Source organism: Ylistrum balloti, unplaced genomic scaffold, assembly GCF_031769215.1.
Source record: "Ylistrum balloti isolate Yb309-2 unplaced genomic scaffold, AGI_CSIRO_Ybal_v1 Utg369894, whole genome shotgun sequence".
Taxonomy (NCBI): Eukaryota; Metazoa; Mollusca; class Bivalvia; order Pectinida; family Pectinidae; genus Ylistrum; species Ylistrum balloti.
The window spans coordinates 879,856-900,731 of NW_026782025.1; the positions used below are offsets into that span (position 1 = coordinate 879,856).

Below are 20,876 nucleotides of genomic sequence, written 5' to 3' on the forward strand. Positions count from 1 at the left end.
TTTTCATGACCATTATAACAGTTCAAGTCCTCATTAATGTTTATTATTCCAACAACTACACATAAATTACAACTGCTCTCGTGTGTCGGTAACAACTGTAGTTTAAATTTTGCAGTAAGTCATCAAATAAAAAAACAATGTGTATCACGGTTGATACTTGTCCACTCTCTTTAGGTCATGTTGTGGAGTTGACATATAGGATGAGAAACCAAGTTAAGAAGTCATATTAATGCCTTTTCCAAGCGTTTGACCACCAATATTGTTAATCAGTGAGTTGCAAAACATTGGGTCTGATTAAATAAATCTATCAGTAAGTGTCTTACACATTGCATTATGTAGAGGAACAGGTTTGTTTTAATTAGTTCTCAACTCTGACATGTCTGCAATAAATATACTTTGAACATTACATGTATTTAGAATTTAATATGAAATTAGAAATTCATCATATGCTCCGTAAAATATATTTCAACAAATTAGAAATTCAGTTAAGAAATGTAACTAATTAACATAAATTTCAATGGAATTTAGAATCTCACGTGAATGATTGTTGTCCATGAAATGGCTTCAAGATGAGTATAATCTTTGTGATGTAATATATCGGCCACTCTCTCTGTCAGGTGTAGCCGGAATCTTCGTCATAGATAGTCTGTGGGGATGTATAATAATTATCAAAGTTATGTCGTTTATTGTCAAAAACATAATTATTAAATTTAAGATATCTAATATTTTGTGAATCATTATTTACATAAATATATATATATCAATTATTGAAAATGCAAAAAAATCATCACTTTTTTATTTATGATGGAAGTGAAGGAATAGTTTTCCTAAATTTTCATAAATATGTTAAGATATAGGTAACAGTAATTGACGTAAAAAGGTACACGTAGTTTTAAAACACATTTGTACTTGAAAGGAAGAACACGTTGTTTGATCAGATCCGAGACTGCGACAATATGTAGTCCTTTATCAGTTTGATTGCACCACATAAGTATATATATTGACACGTTTGTATGTATAAGGTTGATGTGCTCTAGTGTATCCTTTGTATGTCTGGGCAGACAATATGGATAAATAAACATGATGATGACTTCAGTTAATGCTATGGTATTTGTGTTTATGTACGACGTGACAAAAACTGAGGACTTCCCACACAGGATACTGTTTGTCTTGCTCTGCCTTGGATTTCAGCGTCAAGAAGCAATGTTTAAGCAACAATGTGGAGCGAGTATGAAAGACACAAGTGAATAGCATCCTTAATACAGAGTTCGATACAGTCGAGCCAAACAATGAATAAAATCGCATCATACAGCCGTTTCGTCCCTCTAAAACTCGTCTGTGATGCTAAGGGCCTAAATTTTGAAGCCCTGGAGGTGACTGAGGAAAATCCAAAATGATAGAAAGGAAATCTAGATGGGAATATGCAACACGCCTTGTATCTGAAAAGGATCACTCAACTAAGTCTCATTTTTGTTGAAGGTGACTTAGCCTAACCCATGTCTTAATCCTACGTATGATCTGCTTCTATGATAACCTACCATTATATCGATAAATATGATGTTCCTTCATAATGTATAATGTATAAACTAAACTATGACGACCCATGACATGTTACCGGACAGGCATCTATGGAGTAACTTCACAGACTGATCCTTCTTCCTGACATTAACATCTCAATGTTGTTCTAAATTTAAAAAAAATTACTTGTGATAAGCATATCAGTCATTTCTGGGTATCTTGGTTAAACGAACCTTATTGGACTGCGTTGAGTATCATATGCCTATATATCAGATCGGCAAACCCCACCCCAGCTTTATTCTAACGTAACAATCATAATAATTCTTTCTTACGTCTTTTATTCTTGACAAATTTTCGATCTGACAAAGCAACATACTTGGTCGCACGCAAAAAAAAAGAGTCCTTTACTGTGTTCTACACCTCGTCAACCGACATCAATAGTCACTCAAGTTATTTACTCGCCTGTATTTGGCAAGACTCATTTACTACTAAATGATTCCAGAATTCATTATATATATTGCCATAAGTTGAACACATATTCAACAAAAGTAAAGAAAAAACAAAAGTCGAGCAAGACCAGGTGTACTGAAAAATCTAGCGTTTTCTACTTCTTCGACACCGCCTAGGTTATAAAATGTCTAAGTCAATTCCAAGACGTTCTCAAATTGTAAGCATTTTCAATCTCAAATTGTTGACACCATCTGCACTTAGGGCCCCATTATGTAATTTTGAGATCATTAAGGTCATAATCTGGCACTATCATATTCGCCTGCCGAACGCATTATAATTTACAGTAAGATTTTCCTTCCGCCTGCCATATCAATGACGGCAATCACGATATCTAGAATACGTCTTCTTATCGAAGAAACTTTGGCAATTTAATGCTTTTAATTCAAAGATGAAAAATATTACTACCAAGAAAACGAAAATTCACGGTAGGAAAACCAAAACTGCCACTTTTACTTTGTAGCGTGGTTGTTACGTGTTAAGAATGTGACTTACGCCGAGATGTGATAACAACTGTGGGAAGGTGAGGCAATCCTAGTCAATGAGTTCATTTAAGATGATTGAAATCCAGACAGATGTTTCGAATTTCGAATGCTGTCATGATATACCTATAGTCTTGCAAAATAGTCTGTGAAGCATACTGATACGTCATAGTCATCAATAAACATCCATATGTCACAGAAATACGTGTGACCTAGTTAAGTTTACAACTATTTTTGTCAATAGCAAGCACTAGCATTAGAATTCGTCACTGATATTTTCGATATACTATTTTTGACGCATCGCCGATTTCATAACTCAGTACAAATACATTAATGTCAGTGGATCGTTTCTCATGCCTACATCCCTTATATTAATATACAAGGCTTTGGGTCTGCGGAGCAGCACTTGTACGTCCTTCACTCTAGATATCTAAACGAACACGCGGATTTAATGACCGTTATAAATTTTAATTGTTCTTGAGCCGAAAAGTAAAAGTATTTCAAGATATTTTTTTCTATAATTCCATAATTCCCCAAGTCTTATTTTCTATCTCCATGTGTGCCTCGTATACGTCGACCATAATTACATTTCAGAATTACAATTAGGATGCAATGGTAAATATGAAAATAACAGGTAGGTTCAAAGTTTGAAAAAGTGCTGTTAACTTGCGCGGACAAAATACTTTTGTGGAATCTATATTTGTTTCAGAGTGGAAATAAAATCATTGCATCATCTTTTGTTATCAATACCATGGCCATCATATAGTTCTTTTTTTCCAACATGAAACATATTAATTAATCATGAACGTATTTACTTTCTTAATCTGCCGTCGATGCTACACCACTTTGAACAAGTAGAGTGAATGTGTCAGAAATGTGATATATTACGGAGCTGTCATCTCTCGATTTACCTGTCCTATGTAAATTACTTCTATAACCAACCAGTCAGATCACGTTAAGTGTGTGATGTAAGAAAATTGTTAGACCTAGCTGTTCATCGCCTCTACACTTTCGTCGCACTTGCTTTTGGGTTAAGACGTCGGTCGTCGCCAGGAGATATGTACACTAAAGTCCTCCTCATTTTTATTCTTCTCTGCGTTGGATATGCGAACTCAAATTTTGCCACCCGTCGCAGAAGGCCACAAAGGCATCACAGGACACATATACCAAATACTCGACCAGCTCCACCACCTGTCACGCGCAAAGTCACGAACCTGTGTGAGAAAGTAGTCGGACATGATTTCCTCGCCAACCCTGACGATTGTTCCAGGTACATATTGTGTATTGGTACAACGCTTCACGATCTTAGCTGTGGAAATCAGGTCTGGGACGACCAGGACCGCAAATGTGTTGAGAAAGGCACGACCATAGGTCCCGACCCATGTCAAAAGCGTAAGTATTTAATATATTGCCAAATCCATAGGAATACTCCCATTCTGAAGGTCGACATTTCATTCTTTTGTTAAGTGAAAATATATCAAGTGCAATTATATTTTCAAACATTTAGAAAATATGTGCTTGAGGTAAAATTACAAGAAATTTTGTCCTTGTCACCCCCATGTACCAGTTGAACTTCAAATCAGTAATACTATAGACTATTTTTCACCAGCCAATAAATTTTCAGACAATGTGGCCGAGTTTGGCAGCTTATCACTAAAGATTATAGTCTGAGCATTTACTATGACGGAGAGACCTACAGGGATTCTGGAGATGCATTTTGTTGTAGATACAGTCGCTATCATTGTCTCCTTGTGAATTATTGTATTCCTTTTTCTGATGTGGCGTTCAATAGATTTGATCCTCAATAACGGTAAGGCTTCTGCCACGTGGTTACGTTATTTCCACCCCGATTCTTGCTTTGAGAACCAGGCATTTAAAAGTTGACCCTAATAAAACCAAAGCGCAAGCGATGAAACAAAAGATGCCTACCTTTACAAAAATAACATGGTTTTATATTCTTGGTAATGAAGTTTGGTTACTTTTTCAATCTTTGTAGATATTCTGTCCTGGTATTATTGTTTTGAATTGTAGATCTTTCCTCGTTAATGGAAATATGGATGCAAACACTTTGAAATCTAAACCCAAATATTTTCTGGGTATATTCACTCATAAGAAGACGATGAAAGAAATGATGTGATAAGACTTGCTAAGATCATCACTGTGGTTCAGATATCATTTTGAATGTGTTTTCATTATCCTTTGTCTATCTTTACAAAAATAATAAGCAAGATCATTTTTCGTGATATTCACGGGAGTATTTAAATGTTTGAAAGTGCTTCAAAGCAACCCCGCGTTTTAATATTCAGGACATTCCACAAGGCTATGTGAAGATTTCATGTAAGATTTTGTCTAAAAATATAAGATTATAAAAAACAAAGATAAGATGGATACAGAATCATGGAAGTTGCTTCATCAATTGTATCCACCATGTAAAACTATGTCATTCCAACAAATATCACGTTTTCTTAACGAGAACCGTGTCAAAATCAACATATTTAGTTTCGAAAAAAAATTCCCGTGATTATAATATCACCGTGGTAATCCTAATTTTCTCATAGTCTTCATCAACTTACGTTCCCAATATCCTTTGTTTTTATCACTCATATATTATAACATCTATCATAGAAGTCCTGTCATTAGGTGAAAGCAGGTCCCTATAATAATCATAATTAAGATTGTATGCCTTTCATATCAAAATGGATTAGATCTCTCATCAAGCCGCTAATGTTGTTTATCATTATGTGTTCAAAAACTCATCATAGTACTTTATTAATTAATTAAAGCCTTTTAACCACCATTTATCTAATTCTTTTCTGGTGTGGCTGACGTGGATAGCGCTATGATCTTCTCGTAACGTCTCCGACAAGGACTTAAATGTAAATGTATTGTAATGACGTGTATTTCCTTGTGTATCTAATTATCAACCATGGTCTGTAAAACGCTAATTAGTCAGCATGTCAATCAAAACACTGGCTATATATACTGACTACCAACATATCCTAAACACTGGCTATATATACTGACTAACAACATATCCTAAACACTGGCTATATATACTGACTACCAACATATCCTAAACACTGGCTATATATACTGACTACCAACATATCCTAAACACTGGCTGTATATACTGACTACCAACATATCCTAAACACTGGCTATATATACTGACTACCAACATATCCTAAACACTGGCTATATATACTGACTACCAACATATCCTAAACACTGGTTATATATACTGACTACCAACATATCCTAAACACTGGCTATATATACTGACTACCAACATATCCTAAAAAAACTGGCTATATATACTGACTACCCACATATCCTAAAACACTGGCTATATATACTGACTACATATCCTAAACACTGGCTATAGATACTGACTACCAACATATCCTACACACTGGCTATATGTACTGACTACATATCCTAAAAGACTGGTTATATATACTGACTACCAACATATCCTAAACACTGGCTATATATACTGACTACATATCCTAAAGCACTGGCTATATATACTGACTACATATCCTAAAGCACTGGCTATATATACTGACTACCAACATATCCTAAACCCTGGCTATAGATACTGACTCCCAATATATCCTAAAACACTGGTTATATATACTGACTACATATCATAAACACTGGCTATATATACTGACTACCAACATATCCTAAAACACTGGTTATATATACTGACTACCAACATATCCTAAACACTGGCTATATATACTGACTACATATCCTAAAGCACTGGCTATATATACTGACTAACAACATATCCTAAACACTGGCTATAGATACTGACTCCCAACATATCCTAAAACACTGGTTATATATACTGACTACCAACATATCCTAAACACTGGCTATATATACTGACTACATATCCTAAAGCACTGGCTATATATACTGACTACCAACATATCCTAAACACTGGTTATATATACTGACTACCAACATATCCTAAACACTGGCCTGAACATATCCTAAAGCACTGGCTATATATACTGACTACCAACATATCCTAAACACTGGCTATAGATACTGACTCCCAACATATCCTAAAACACTGGTTATATATACTGACTACATATCATAAACACTGGCTATATATACTGACTACCAACATATCCTAAAACACTGGCTATATATACTGACTACCAACATATCCTAAAACACTGGTTATATATACTGACTACCAACATATCCTAAAACACTGGTTATGAATACTGACTACCAACATATCCTAAAACACTGGTTATAAATACTGACTACCAACATATCCTAAAACACTGGCTATATATACTGACTACATATCCTAAAGCACTGGTTATATATACTGACTACCAACATATCCTAAACACTGGTTATATATACTGACTACCAACATATCCTACACACTGGCTATATGTACTGACTACATATCCTAAAAGACTGGTTATATATACTGACTACCAGCATATCCTAAACACTGGCTATATATACTGACTACATATCCTAAAGCACTGGCTATATATACTGACTACATATCCTAAAGCACTGGCTATATATACTGACTACCAACATATCCTAAACCCTGGCTATAGATACTGACTCCCAATATGTCCTAAAACACTGGTTATATATACTGACTACATATCATAAACACTGGCTATATATACTGACTACCAACATATCCTAAAACACTGGTTATATATACTGACTACCAACATATCCTAAACACTGGCTATATATACTGACTACATATCCTAAAGCACTGGCTATAGATACTGACTCCCAACATATCCTAAAACACTGGTTATATATACTGACTACCAACATATCCTAAACACTGGCTATAGATACTGACTCCCAACATATCCTAAAGCACTGGCTATATATACTGACTACCAACATATCCTAAACACTGGCTATAGATACTGACTCCCAACATATCCTAAAACAATGGTTATATATACTGACTACATATCATAAACACTGGCTATATATACTGACTACCAACATATCCTAAAACACTGGCTATATATACTGACTACCAACATATCCTAAAACACTGGTTATAAATACTGACTACCAACATATCCTAAAACACTGGTTATAAATACTGACTACCAACATATCCTAAAACACTGGTTATAAATACTGTTATAAATACTGACTACCAACATATCCTAAAACACTGGTTATATATACTGACTACCAACATATCCTAAAACACTGGTTATAAATACTGACTACCAACATATCCTAAAACACTGGTTATAAATACTGACTACCAATATATCCTAAAACACTGGTTATAAATACTGACTACCAACATATCCTACTGACTACCAACATATCCTAAACACTGGTTATATATACTGACTACCAACATATCCTAAAACACTGGCTATATATACTGTCTACCAATATATCCTAAAACACTGGCTAAACATACTGATTACATATCCTAAACACTGGTTATATATACTGACTACATATCCTAAAACACTGGCTATATATACTGACTACCAACATATCCTAAAACACTGGTTATATATACTGACTACCAACATATCCTAAAATACTGGCTATATACACTGACTGCCAATATATCCTAAAACGCTGGTTACCTATTGTGTTTACAAACATATCCTAAAAATACTCATAAACACTGATTAATGTAGTTTTTATATGTGGCCAGTGCTTTAAGTTCTGTTAGTAGCACAAAGAAATCATAAGACACTAGATTCATACAGTTAGTACAAAAAGGCCCTATACCACATACAACAGTATAAACAGGTCCTAAAAGACTTGGTACATATAGTGAGTTTAAACAGTCCTAAAAGACTTGGTACATATAGTGAATATAAACAGTCAGGGTACATATAGTGAGTATAAACAGTCCTAAAAGACTGGGTACATATAGTGAATATAAACAGTCAGGGTACATATAGTGAGTATAAACAGTCCTAAAAGACTGGGTACATATAGTGAGTATAAACAGTTCTAAAACACTATGTATATATAGTGTGAGTATAAACAGTTCTAAAAGACTTGGTACATATAGTGAGTATAAACAGTCCTAAAAGACTGGGTACATATAGTGAATAACAACAGTCAGGGTACATATAGTGAGTATAAACAGTCCTAAAAGACTGGGTACATAAAGTGAATATAAACAGTCAGGGTACATATAGTGAGTATAAACAGTCCTAAAACAACAGTCAGGGTACATATAGTGAGTATAAACAGTCCTAAAAGACTGGGTACATATAGTGAGTATAAACAGTCCTAAAAGACTGGGTACATATAGTGAATAACAACAGTCAGGGTACATATAGTGAGTATAAACAGTCCTAAAAGACTGGGTACATATAGAATATAAACAGTGGGTACATATAGTAAAAGAGTACATATATAGTAACTAAAAGACTGGGTACATATAGTGAATATAAAACACATATGTATATATAGTACATATGTGAGTATAAACAGTTCTAAAAGACTTGGTACATATAGTGAGTATAAACAGTTCTAAAAGACTGGGTTCATATAGTGAGTATAAACAGTCCTAAAAGACTGGGTTCATATAGTGAGTATAAACAGCCCTAAAATACTGGGTTCATATAGTGAGTATAAACAGTCCTAAAAGACTGGGTACATATAGTGAGCATAAACAGTCCTAAAAGACTGGGTTCATATAGTGAGTATAAACAGTCCTAAAAGACTGGGTTCATATAGTGAGTATAAACATAAAAGACTGGGTTCATATAGTGAGTATAAACAGTCCTAAAAGACTGGGTTCATATAGTGAGTATAAACAGTCCTAAAAGACTGGGTTCATATAGTGAGTATAAACAGTCCTAAAAGACTGGGTTCATATAGTGAGTATAAACAGTCCTAAAAGACTGGGTTCATATAGTGAGTATAAACAGCCCTAAAAGACTGGGTTCATATAGTGAGTATAAACAGTCCTAAAAGACTGGGTTCATATAGTGAGTATAAACAGTCCTAAATACGATGTTTATAAAATGAGTACAACATATTCTAAAACACGAGCTATAGGTAATGACTACAGTCGTAACTCTAAAACATATTCTGAAACAAAAGGATGACAAATGAAGCCGTCTTTTCAGCCGTTCATTTGATCAGTGACAAGGCGACCATTATTCATGTCCAGTTCCGGACAGTAATCATTGTTGCTCAAAATTACCAGAACGTATTTTAACTAAATACGATACAATTAACAATATTTAAATAAACAAAATAATACAAACTATAGGGTAACATTTTAATGGTGATTAAATTGTCTATACATACTTATGAAGGTCTGAAAATATCTTTGATCCCGTATTACTATTGATGTAAGTGGTAGATTCTAATATTCTGTCTAATATACGTTTCCTATCTTTAATCTATGATATGTTCCCCTTGGTGTTGTTGTGGTTATGAATTACTTCAGATATAAACTGTCATACAATTTAATTGTTGCTTTGTGTTTAAGTTACTTGAGATATACATTGTAACGATGTTTAAGTCTTTAATTCGCCTGAAAGGTAATCTGTTTAAATCTCTATCCAATTTCTTGTGAAGCAACCTATTCTTATATCCACAGCTAAGAGATGGGGTCCACCTCAGGTATATGCGTCCCCTCCACGTAAGGTACCTGGAGGACGTAACGCTAAATGGAGGTTTGCCAAGCCCGTGTGTACTGCTGGATCGACCCGAAGGATCGCCCATCCGAGTAAATGTGCGCAATATTACGACTGTGGTTCGAACCCTCAGGAGGACTGGTGGGGAACCAACCTCAGGGAATGCCCCTATCCTCTTCTCTTTAATGTTCGTTTCGCCCAGTGTGATCATTACTCCAACGTTAGGTGTGGACGCAGGACTGTACCCCTCGATCCCTGTAAGTATGGTCTCTCACAGCAATCGTTATGTAAACTGTAAGCATGATTCCTCTCTACCAATAATAGAATAATTTTCCACACCCCTTATAACTATAATCTATCTCGACCACAGCAGGTACAGTAGCTTTCTATCCATGCAAGTGAAACCATCTCGACAACTGCAATTACAATTAGTTTGTATCCTTATTAAGTACTTTTTCCTCTCGATCCCTGTACGAATCGTCCTTCTATCAGGAAAATCCCTGTCGACATCTGTCAGTACCACTACAGAAATGAAGCAATAGGAAAAATGTTATTCAATTAGAAAATTATTTCTAAAAACACATCATGATACATTTAGTAACAACTTCAGTTGATGCATACATGTGCCTGACCTTTCGAGACTTGCTCGAATACTTCATAATATTATTAATGTTTTGGCACAAATAAGAACAATTGGATCTATCGTAATAGATATCAAAGGCATTCCATTGTACATGCAACACAGAAATATTCCTGTCGCTTCTAGTCTTGTAGCTTTGGAGATAAAAAAAACAAAACAAAAAAAAAGACAGATGATTTTTAATGTCTGAAGAACATTCCCTTCTATAGTAACCTCTTGTTTACATATTTCAATTTCTTATGTACGAAACCCCTTTCATTTGTTGGAGTTATATGTCAGATTATGGCTCATTGCTTGTGAATTTGACCACCTCCCCCTAAAATGGTATTTTCTAATGATTTTTTCTATATTGATATACAGGTGGAGTGTGTCTCATTGCTTACATAAAATGTTTAAAACGGTTCAACATTGCATGTAACTCAGTTTTGATTTTTCTCATAAAAGCGATGAAACACTATATATATATATATATATATCTGTGTGTGTGTTTGCTGATGTATGTAATATACAACCTGCCACACTAATTGGATATTCATAACGCGTTTTTTGGAGCCATTGTTTCCTCATTACTTATGATAATACATTTAATATATTCTATAACAACTATACAAGTCACCTAAGCCATGTAGAGAGGGACAAGTCATTTCTAGTGGAGTTTCATTTAATTGGTTTTCAATTTGATTATGTTGTAGTCTCATTATTAATACGTAATTGTATAAATGTATGTTAAGCTTGAAATATCTTTATACGACTGTCAGGTTTGTGATTAATATGAGCAATGCTTATAAAACTTTCATGTCTGAAATTTCATTATCTGTTTGAACTTTTTAATACAATATTTCAATTTTGACAAAATATACACTTGTCTGATTAAAGATAAACTTTAAATTAACACAAAAAGAACAATAAAACTAGTACATTGTTTATAACTGTATGAACATAACACAAGAGTTAAACAGACTCGTCCACCTTTATAAAATGTATTACTTATGACAATGCAATCATACAAATACATACATATGGGTATGTAATATTTTGATTTAAAAATAACAACTGAGTTCTTTGTAATATGGCGGTAACATTTACACATATTTATATGCTAAAAAAATTAACAGATGATAATATGAATGTTTTCAATATATGTAACCAGACAATCAGAAAGATATTTTCCATGTGTCTATTTAATTACATGAGATGTATTTAAATAAAGAATATTTCATGTAACTTTATGATAATAATATGTCTTTAGCTGTCTAGTATATGTAAACGTGTTATATATTTGACCGTGTAACACATATAGTAGTATATATATATACTTTTAACATAACTCATAAGTAATATTGTAGTTGTAATGTTTCAAATGTGCAAATTGATAATATGTGAATATCAATTAGTTAATATAGGGAATAGAGATGATAAGTGACTGGAAAAAAACAAATAAACAAACAAACAAGGATTTCAATTTAACCGGTCACAACTAATACTGGAATGAAAATTCTACAGGTTCACTTTAGTCTGATAACGGACTGTGACCTGGTATCATCTTCAACGAACAGTCCAATTTCGGGCATTAATTGTTCATGAGCTGCAAGCGTAATTCTGAACTTGGAGACTGATACTTCAGAAGGAAAAACGTTACAAAAGATAGTCAATCGCATTGTTAACTACCATGTCGAATATCACAATGAGGTGAAAACACCTATTTGAAATTCCTTAACTTTATGCGAAAAGTAGAGGTAAACATTTATCGCATCATATTGCCATTCCCACTAAGCTGGCATTCATGTGTAAAATTAACTTCCACACTCTCGTTTGGCAAGCGGATTCTTTCTTTTCATTTACCTGAAATTGACCGCTCCGAAAGGTCAAATGTCTGTAAATGTCATATAGAACAGCTTTGAAGTACTTAACTTTTATTTATCCCTCATAATGGTTTTATAACTTTTAATTCGCAGTAGTATTAACAATGCATTTACTCATAAAGGTCATTCTAGCTTCTAATGTATTCCAATATAATGACGTATCAATGCGAACTATGAATCTCCTGTGTTCAGGTAGAGATTAATTAATATCCCGCATGTGCCTGTCACGTGAGTCATCATATGTTAGCTCGCACACTTAATTGGCGTCAATTAAAAGTATTAGAATTAAGCGTCGTCCTGGGCTTAAACTGTTTCTGTCAAGTTCTGTATATCTCTTCACTGATGGCAGACAGTTTGATATATAGCTGACGGTGTGACACGATGTTCGGAATATACTTGTACATTATAGAATAATATATCTACTTGAAAACAACATTACTTTCCACTTTATATGCAACTACAAACGTAAGTGTAGAACAATGTTCAGTGGACCTAGCCTCGAAATATATCTATATGTGTATTCACTTATAAAAAATAGGGGGAAAAACAGTATTAAATACAAATAGTTGAGACAATGTCTACAATATAAGTGTTTTCCTGTTCGCCGGGGCCCTATGTCAGTATGATTGATAGAATGAATCTTATAAACACGTCAACTACATTGCTTTGTTCCAAACAAGAGCCGTCAAATTACAATTGGAAATATCTAATTTGATGACAAAACAGTTCGATTTTCTAATAAAGATCAGCCACCAGAGAAGAGAAGCTGTCGTATGATTGATGTGAATTCTTATGAATCCATGTTAATAAAATTATTTGATTATAAATCAATTACCCTCAAGCTATCAGTCTGCTAGAATGCAATTTAGATATGAAGAATGCGTTATATGTTAAATAAATCATATTTGCACATTTTCAGTAAGTCTGTTATGCAAACTGGAATTAATGGGAGTCAACTGCGTGACACGTTCAATTGATTAAGTTCTATGATATAATCTGTACGCTGTTAAAGTTAAGAGATTTTATCTTTTAACTATAGATGACCTTTCTGTCGCCAGATTCATTTCTTATATCTATCCCTCTGCTACATTCGAAAAGCCAAATGGAAACAAAACCCATTTATTGTGCACCAGTTCAAACCATTAAGCTATTGTTTAATGTCATTACTTTAAAAGCTGCTAATATTTTTTCTCCATATTTTTATAAGTTTCCTCTTCAGAGACTGAAGAAACGCCCAGAAATTTACAACACTCTGGAATCTGGGGCGTTAAGTTTAAGGTCATTTCCGGATAACAATCCGAAAAATAATTCACATTACTAACCTACAGAATCAATCCACATACTGTTTTAAAGTGAAATAGCCATATTTCACCTGCTCTCACTTCATCTGTATAAGAAAATTCACTTCTTATAATAAACATATATCTTAATGTCTTTTTTCTCCTCGTATCTAACCTGTCCATTACCTATGGACCGCCTTTACAGTTTTATGTTTGGGAATAATTATAGTATGTTATAACGTTTGTGGAGTTGAGTCTATCTTGTTTAATTTTGTTATTAGATGTGTATATTTTCTTCTCTCTTCGACAGGTGACTACATTGCCAATCAATGTAGAACGATCTCTTGTCCTCCGTGTATCATGCGTTACGGAACATGCAAAGGCCTTCCGAATGGACTTCATCCATGGAAGAACAGGGAACAAACACCACACTTTTTGGTTTGCAAAGATCAACGCGTTGTGTTCCATGGAAAATGTATGTCCCCGACCCCAGGGTACAAATTTGTGTTCGATCCAGTCATCCACACCTGTCTCCAGCCCAAGGATGGTTACAAATTCCCTTAACTCTCTCAAAGGACCTCTCAATCAAAATAAGGTGTTACAAAAGGCATTAAATTATATTTTTCATAATTGGACTGGAGTTGTTTCGTATGTCCTTTGTACCAATTAACATCAAAAGCAGTATTTGGTTGATAATAAATAATGGTTTTCAATGGTATTGTTGAGTATGTGATATCTTATACTAAATACCAATAAAGTAATAACACAAGGACTTGTCCGTGATATGTACGTCAATAAAATCACAGCGTCAGCAAATTTATTTTTACATGATCGGAAATAAATACACGCTACAATCATTGTTTAGATAGAGCATGTAAGTACTTGGATTTTCCTAGGTTTTCATTTCAAGTGAAATTGTAGGCACTTATCGTTCCGGTACAATAGTACTGATAGTCCTATATGTATCTCGTTTGTCAATGTTCCTGGCAGTTTCCGTGATTTATAGAATTATGATTACACATAGGCGATCACATGATTTTCAACGTTGTAAAATTTTAGTCACATTTCGATATTGGATAGCTACTAAAATCCGATCGCCATAACGACAATATAACATAGGAGAACGTTAATGATACTTAACTCTTCACTCTGTTTACTACCGTGATAAATACTAAAGATTATTTCTTATTTGTGAAAAATTACAGATGAAATATACGTCGTGTTAATACTTAAATTTCTATCTGACAATAAAAATACATCAATTTAGTATTTTGAGGAAATATTGCCAGACCTGTCTTCGTTTATACAAAGTTTTTTTTTTATAGAATTGGTACTAAATAGGATGCAAAGAGCTTTAAAAGTCCTTCAATTTCACATTTTAAATTTTGAAAACAATTGTATTGATTGTGCTTATTGAAATGTAGTAACATAACATGACACTGCACATTTTTCTGCTTAATACACGGCCTTTCTAGCCATATCTCGCGGCACTTTGATTCAGCCATACTATCTATTTATCAAAAGTGTCTTCATGTAAATATTAGATTGGTCAAACGCGATAATAACTAGCTTGCTTACATTATTCTCTAGTTAGTTTTTTTTATACAGAATTCGAATCCTCAAAGAGTGTTAAAGCTATTACTTAATTTTATGTAACTAATGTAAAAATATATAGAACAGGTCTAACGTCACGAGGTATAACAAAGATATGCATTAAGGAGCGCTAGGTTTGAAGTTTTGGTGAGGAAGGTGTTATTACTTGGTTACACTAGACAGGACATATGTCATATACAAGTAACACGACATGAATAAAATAGTGGGATGTTTTCATTAACTGTTGTATTCTAACGCCTTTGTAGCCTGTTTAGAATACATATACATTTTAATTAAACACCATTACCTAACACTATCCTGACCTGAATTATATTTATGTAAACGTGATGTTACATCACTATTAAACACGGATATTGTCGACGTTTCCAATAACCCGTACGACATTGGTGTAATCATATGCAAATTCGTTTCAAGGTCAAGTAATTAATACTGGTAATTACTAATATGAAGTTGAGTCGTTCACTTTCCAACACGAAGCTGAATCCAATAATGAGATTTTTCCAAAATGCATTTGTTACCTATGTATGTGATTAAAATCATAACTGCTTGTTTATTGACACGTATACTTTTGTCAAGTGACTATTGAGGATTTTCTAACGGTATATGACGGTAATGAATAAAATGTAGATCACAGCAAATTGTATGTCAGTCAGAAAAGTGACTTAAACAAATGTGTTTGTTAGTTACAGGTCTTCCGTCTCCATAATTCAATCTATAGCTAGCCATTGTCTCATTACGAACGTGTATGATAAGGCAAACAAATGCTTTATGATGATTCATGATGGATCAGATGATATGGTCAATCACCAGCTGTCTAAAAACAACAGGAAAATTCCAACACGCCAATAGAATCTTATTTCAAACGCAATGAAACTATGTGAACAAAAGAAAAATATACATAGACACCAGAAAAGAAGCATGTAAAATATGAACCAATTTAACAGGTGTTTGTAATGTAAAATTAATTTTTGTTACTGATCGTTGTTAAAAAAAAAAACACAAAATATTTTTTCATAATAATAACAATTTATTTAATTATGATTAAGCATTCTAAAAACACAAATGCAAATGCAAACAAAAACAAAGCTATATCTAGTGCAAACAATCTCATAAAAGCTTAGGAAAAAATTAGACGGAGATAAAATAAAACACGGAAAGATAATATTTACACAATAATAGGACTGAAATATACACATTTCTTTAGAACAGGATCAAATAGTTGAGGTTTTGCTCCGGAACATCTTGTCTGCAGGACAACACGATCGTTTTTGCAGACAACGTAATATGGCGACCTTTCTCTTCCGGACCACACGTTTGGCCCATCCGGATATCCGTCACAACTGGGCATGCGCAGATGACAGGGGATACAGTGAGCTGTCTTACACTTGTTGGCATCATAGTCACCTGTAACATAACAAACCATGTTTACATACATACGCCTTATTACCCTTTAGAAACAAGTACTAGAATTTAAAGTTAAGACATATGACAAAAGGAAAACTTTCAAAAGAATCAGATTTATTGTAAATTATAAATGAACGGCCAGATGCATTGCAACACCAAGCAAAAGAGATATAAATAGTATTTTAGACACGATAATTCACCCAAGCCGAATTTAACAGATTTGCAATTTTCCTTTGAATGTATCCAACGATCAAAAAGAAGAAAAAAATATGACAAAATTCAAAATTTCAAAATACAAATATTTAATACAACAGCTGTATAACATTCTAAATGAATAGTGGAGCCAAGCCAGCGCCATGTACTTATGTTTTTTTTCAAGTTTCCTAAAAACGTAATATTTGTTGTATACGTTATAGTATTGTTATAACCACTAATGCTGTGTTATCGGACTTATAAATCAACTGTTCCATAGTTTCAGTTTCAGATAGTAACAGAACGAACATCAAAATAGAGGTGATACACAAAACAATCAAGTTGAGTACACATGGTGTTTATTAGACCACCTCCTGTCCTATGGTGTTCAATGGCGAGGTAAAAAAGTTTGTAAAAAAATCAATCTCAGCCTTATTGAGAAGTTGGAATGGGCGTGGTCAAATAAACATCGCATGTAATCAGCTAAATTGTTCTGTTTGTCAAATAAATTTCATGAATATCAATTGGGTGTTTTCATTCGGCATTTTGTGAGACTTCAGAAGTGACATGCTTAAACACGTTAAACCTAAAAACATTAAAAAAATAAATATAAAAATTAGATTATCACTCAGCTATTTCCAGAAATTTTCACTTAAGTTATGATGAATAATAAATAAATATGCGTCATGCATTCATTTCGTCCTCCGTGACACTTTATTTATGAGAGGAGCGACCGAGCATGGTAATTCTGACTGTAAGTAAGGGACATCCCTAAAAGTGTGTGACAATAGTTAAAGAATTCTAAATACAATGGAAAACATGCCTACGTTTTAATAGAAAACTCTAGCACATGTAAACGACAACTGCTGTTCTAGGTTAGCACATGTAAACGACAACTGCTGTTCTAGGTTAGCACATGTAAACGACAACTGCTGTTCTAGGTTAGCACATGTAAACGACAACTGCTGTTCTAGGTTAGCACATGTAAACGACAACTGCTGTTCTAGGTTAGCACATAGGTTAGCACATGTAAACGACAACTGCTGTTCTAGATTAGCACATGTAAACGACAACTGCTATTCTAGGTTAATACACAAATACAATCGCAAACACCATCGGTATAGCGATTCGACCAAATTATGGGAAAACTTCGGTTGTCATTAAGCCATTTGCTTCGGTGGACATATGCTGTTGGAGGTTTCACGGCAAGATATGTAAAGAACCGTATATCAAAGAAAACATAGTATCTGTCGATTAAGATCATGAGCACGAGACATCTTGAACGGCTTAGGTAGAATGACAAGATTCCCAAAAATGTCTCTTTTCGCTAGGCCGACTGAGGCGGACAATGCCATTGGGAAAAAACACACACGAACGAGAAAACAACATAAATCGATGTCATTATGTGATCTGGTTAAGTCGCACTTAAAACATGGAGGTGTTGTCGTTTTTTGTTTTTGTTTTGTTTTTGTTTTTGTTTTTTTTTTTTTTGTTTTTTGTTTGGGGGGGGGGGGGTGGGCGGGTGAGGGGGTGGGCGGGTGAGGGGGTGGTGGTAAATGAATGCATTGAGAATGAGTGTATTTGCTACACGATGTGGAACACTTACACGGTTCCTTGGGCTCCATTCTGTCCCCACACGTGACCTTATCTGGTTGTCTACACCTTCCCATTCCTTCGTCATATAACTGGGGGTAGGAACACTCCTTCTCCACGATGATCCCGGTCCTACGGGAGGCTGGACAGTCTATGTACTTGGCGCAGGATGTCGCCACAGACAGGTAAGTTTGACCGCCTTGACAGGTGTCCAGTTCGTGTGTAGCATCTGCAGAAAATACACGGGAATACAACCATAAACTAGACGGCATATACTGAAAATCTCATCGAGAAACCAAGATATGTTACGTCTGCTAGTATATATTGTAGTTTCCGTTCTGTTGGGGACCCACTTAGACAATTATCTTATATGTATATCAATATAAATTTCCTGTTCAATATGATGGTTTTGCTTTCATTGTGCTCTCTCTCAGTTTCATTCTCTCCACAATATAATATTGCTTTCCTTTTATAAAATCCACGATTTTACAGCTTTGTTTTATAAAACCAACGATTTTACAATTTTGTTTTATAAAACCCATGATTTTACAGCTTTGTTTTATAAAACCAACGATTTTACAATTTTGTTTTATAAAACCAACGATTTTACAATTTTACAGATTTTACAATTTTGTTTTATTATTTTAAAATCCACGATTTTACAGCTTTGTTTTATAAAACCCATGATTTTACAATTTTGTTTTATAAAACCCATGATTTTACAATTTTGTTTTATAAAACCCATGATTTTACAATTTTGTTTTATAAAACCCATGATTTTACAATTTTGTTTTATAAAACCCACGATTTTACAGCTTTGTTTTATAAAACCCACGATTTTACAATTTTGTTTTATAAAACCCATGATTTTACAATTTTGTTTTATAAAACCCATGATTTTACAATTTTGTTTTATAAAACCCATGATTTTACAATTTTGTTTTATAAAACCCATGATTTTACAATTTTGTTTTATAAAATCCACGATTTTACAGCTTTGTTTTATAAAATCCACGATTTTACAATTTTGTTTTATAAAACCCACGATTTTACAGTTTTGTTTTATAAAACCCATGATTTTACAGTTTTGTTTTATAAAATCCACGATTTTACAGCTTTGTTTTATAAAACCCATGATTTTACAATTTTGTCTTATAAAACCCATGATTTTACAATTTTGTTTTATAAAACCCATGATTTTACAATTTTGTTTTATAAAACCCATGATTTTACAATTTTGTTTTATAAAATCCACGATTTTACAGCTTTGTCTTATAAAACCCATGATTTTACAATTTTGTTTTATAAAACCCACGATTTTAGTTTTGATAAGTTTAACGTTACTTCATCAGTAACAGGCGTTTCTTATATTCTACATTAAAATGGTCCCTGTTTACCTATTATTTGTCTTTTATTAATCTGTCTTGTGCCTTTTTACCGATGGTCAGTCTGGTTTATTTTGTATTGTTACGGTGTTGGTATAAATAAAATGAAAATTAATATCTAAAAACTTTAAAAATTTGTAAGATTAATGAAGAAATAAAGATGATCGTAAATAATTAAAAAAAAATCCAATTACTTGTTCGATAAATGAACTACTGTATACTATATAAAGATCGCCCAGGGTTTAAATATTTATTTTCGTCCGATGTTAATATTCGCGTTGGAAGAATTAAAGCAGCTCTATCTTCAAACATTTGATGACAAAATGACAAAGTTTGTGGAAGTTAAAATACGACGAAATACTACCGATATTATTAAATAACGAACCCAATCTTCTACTTTATACTTCCTGCTTATCATGTCGGAAACATGCCTATAACCAGTAATAATTAATGAAGTAGATGTTGATATAATTACAAACTCACTTGTACACCTGTCTTGGATGGATCCCTCCTTAACACATCGTTTACTGCTGACGTCTACAACGTTACCCTTAGGACAGCGGAACTGTGACATCACGGTCCCCACACACATGTAGAACACAGAACAGTCTTTAGGATCCCCTATCCATCGAACACCAACATTCCCGTCACAAATCTCGCGAGATTCTGACAGAACAAACGCTCCGACCACCAAAACAATCAACTTCTCCATATCACTTAGATACAACTTCAAAGTGAATCTGT

The 20,876-nt window shown here is 33.8% G+C and overlaps 2 protein-coding genes across 2 annotated transcripts; one reads left to right on the forward strand and one right to left on the reverse strand.

Moving 5' to 3' along the window:
- Positions 1-3,565: 3,565 nt before the first annotated feature.
- Positions 3,566-14,508, forward strand: LOC132546555 (uncharacterized). The gene is made up of 3 exons (XM_060210273.1): positions 3,566-3,899; positions 10,126-10,419; positions 14,255-14,508. Exons 1-3 carry the CDS (start codon positions 3,566-3,568, stop codon positions 14,506-14,508), a joined length of 882 nt encoding a protein of 293 aa, XP_060066256.1.
- A 2,215-nt stretch (positions 14,509-16,723) lies between these two features.
- On the reverse strand, positions 16,724-20,844 carry LOC132546535 (uncharacterized). The gene is made up of 3 exons (XM_060210255.1): positions 20,616-20,844; positions 18,761-18,976; positions 16,724-16,962 (listed from the first exon to the last, which is right to left on the reverse strand). Exons 1-3 carry the CDS (start codon positions 20,842-20,844, stop codon positions 16,724-16,726), a joined length of 684 nt encoding a protein of 227 aa, XP_060066238.1.
- Between the last annotated feature and the right edge of the window lie 32 nt (positions 20,845-20,876).

Coding starts and splice junctions, on each gene's coding strand:
- LOC132546555 (XM_060210273.1), top strand. CDS start 3,566: ATGTACACTAAAGTCCTCCTCATTTTTATTCTTCTCTGCGTTGGATAT. Junction 3,900..10,125: donor TCCCGACCCATGTCAAAAGC/GTAAGTATTTAA, acceptor TTATATCCACAG/CTAAGAGATGGGGTCCACCT. Junction 10,420..14,254: donor GACTGTACCCCTCGATCCCT/GTAAGTATGGTC, acceptor TCTCTTCGACAG/GTGACTACATTGCCAATCAA.
- LOC132546535 (XM_060210255.1), bottom strand. CDS start 20,844: ATGGAGAAGTTGATTGTTTTGGTGGTCGGAGCGTTTGTTCTGTCAGAA. Junction 18,977..20,615: donor CATCCAAGACAGGTGTACAA/GTGAGTTTGTAA, acceptor TATTTTCTGCAG/ATGCTACACACGAACTGGAC. Junction 16,963..18,760: donor AATGGAGCCCAAGGAACCGT/GTAAGTGTTCCA, acceptor GTTATGTTACAG/GTGACTATGATGCCAACAAG.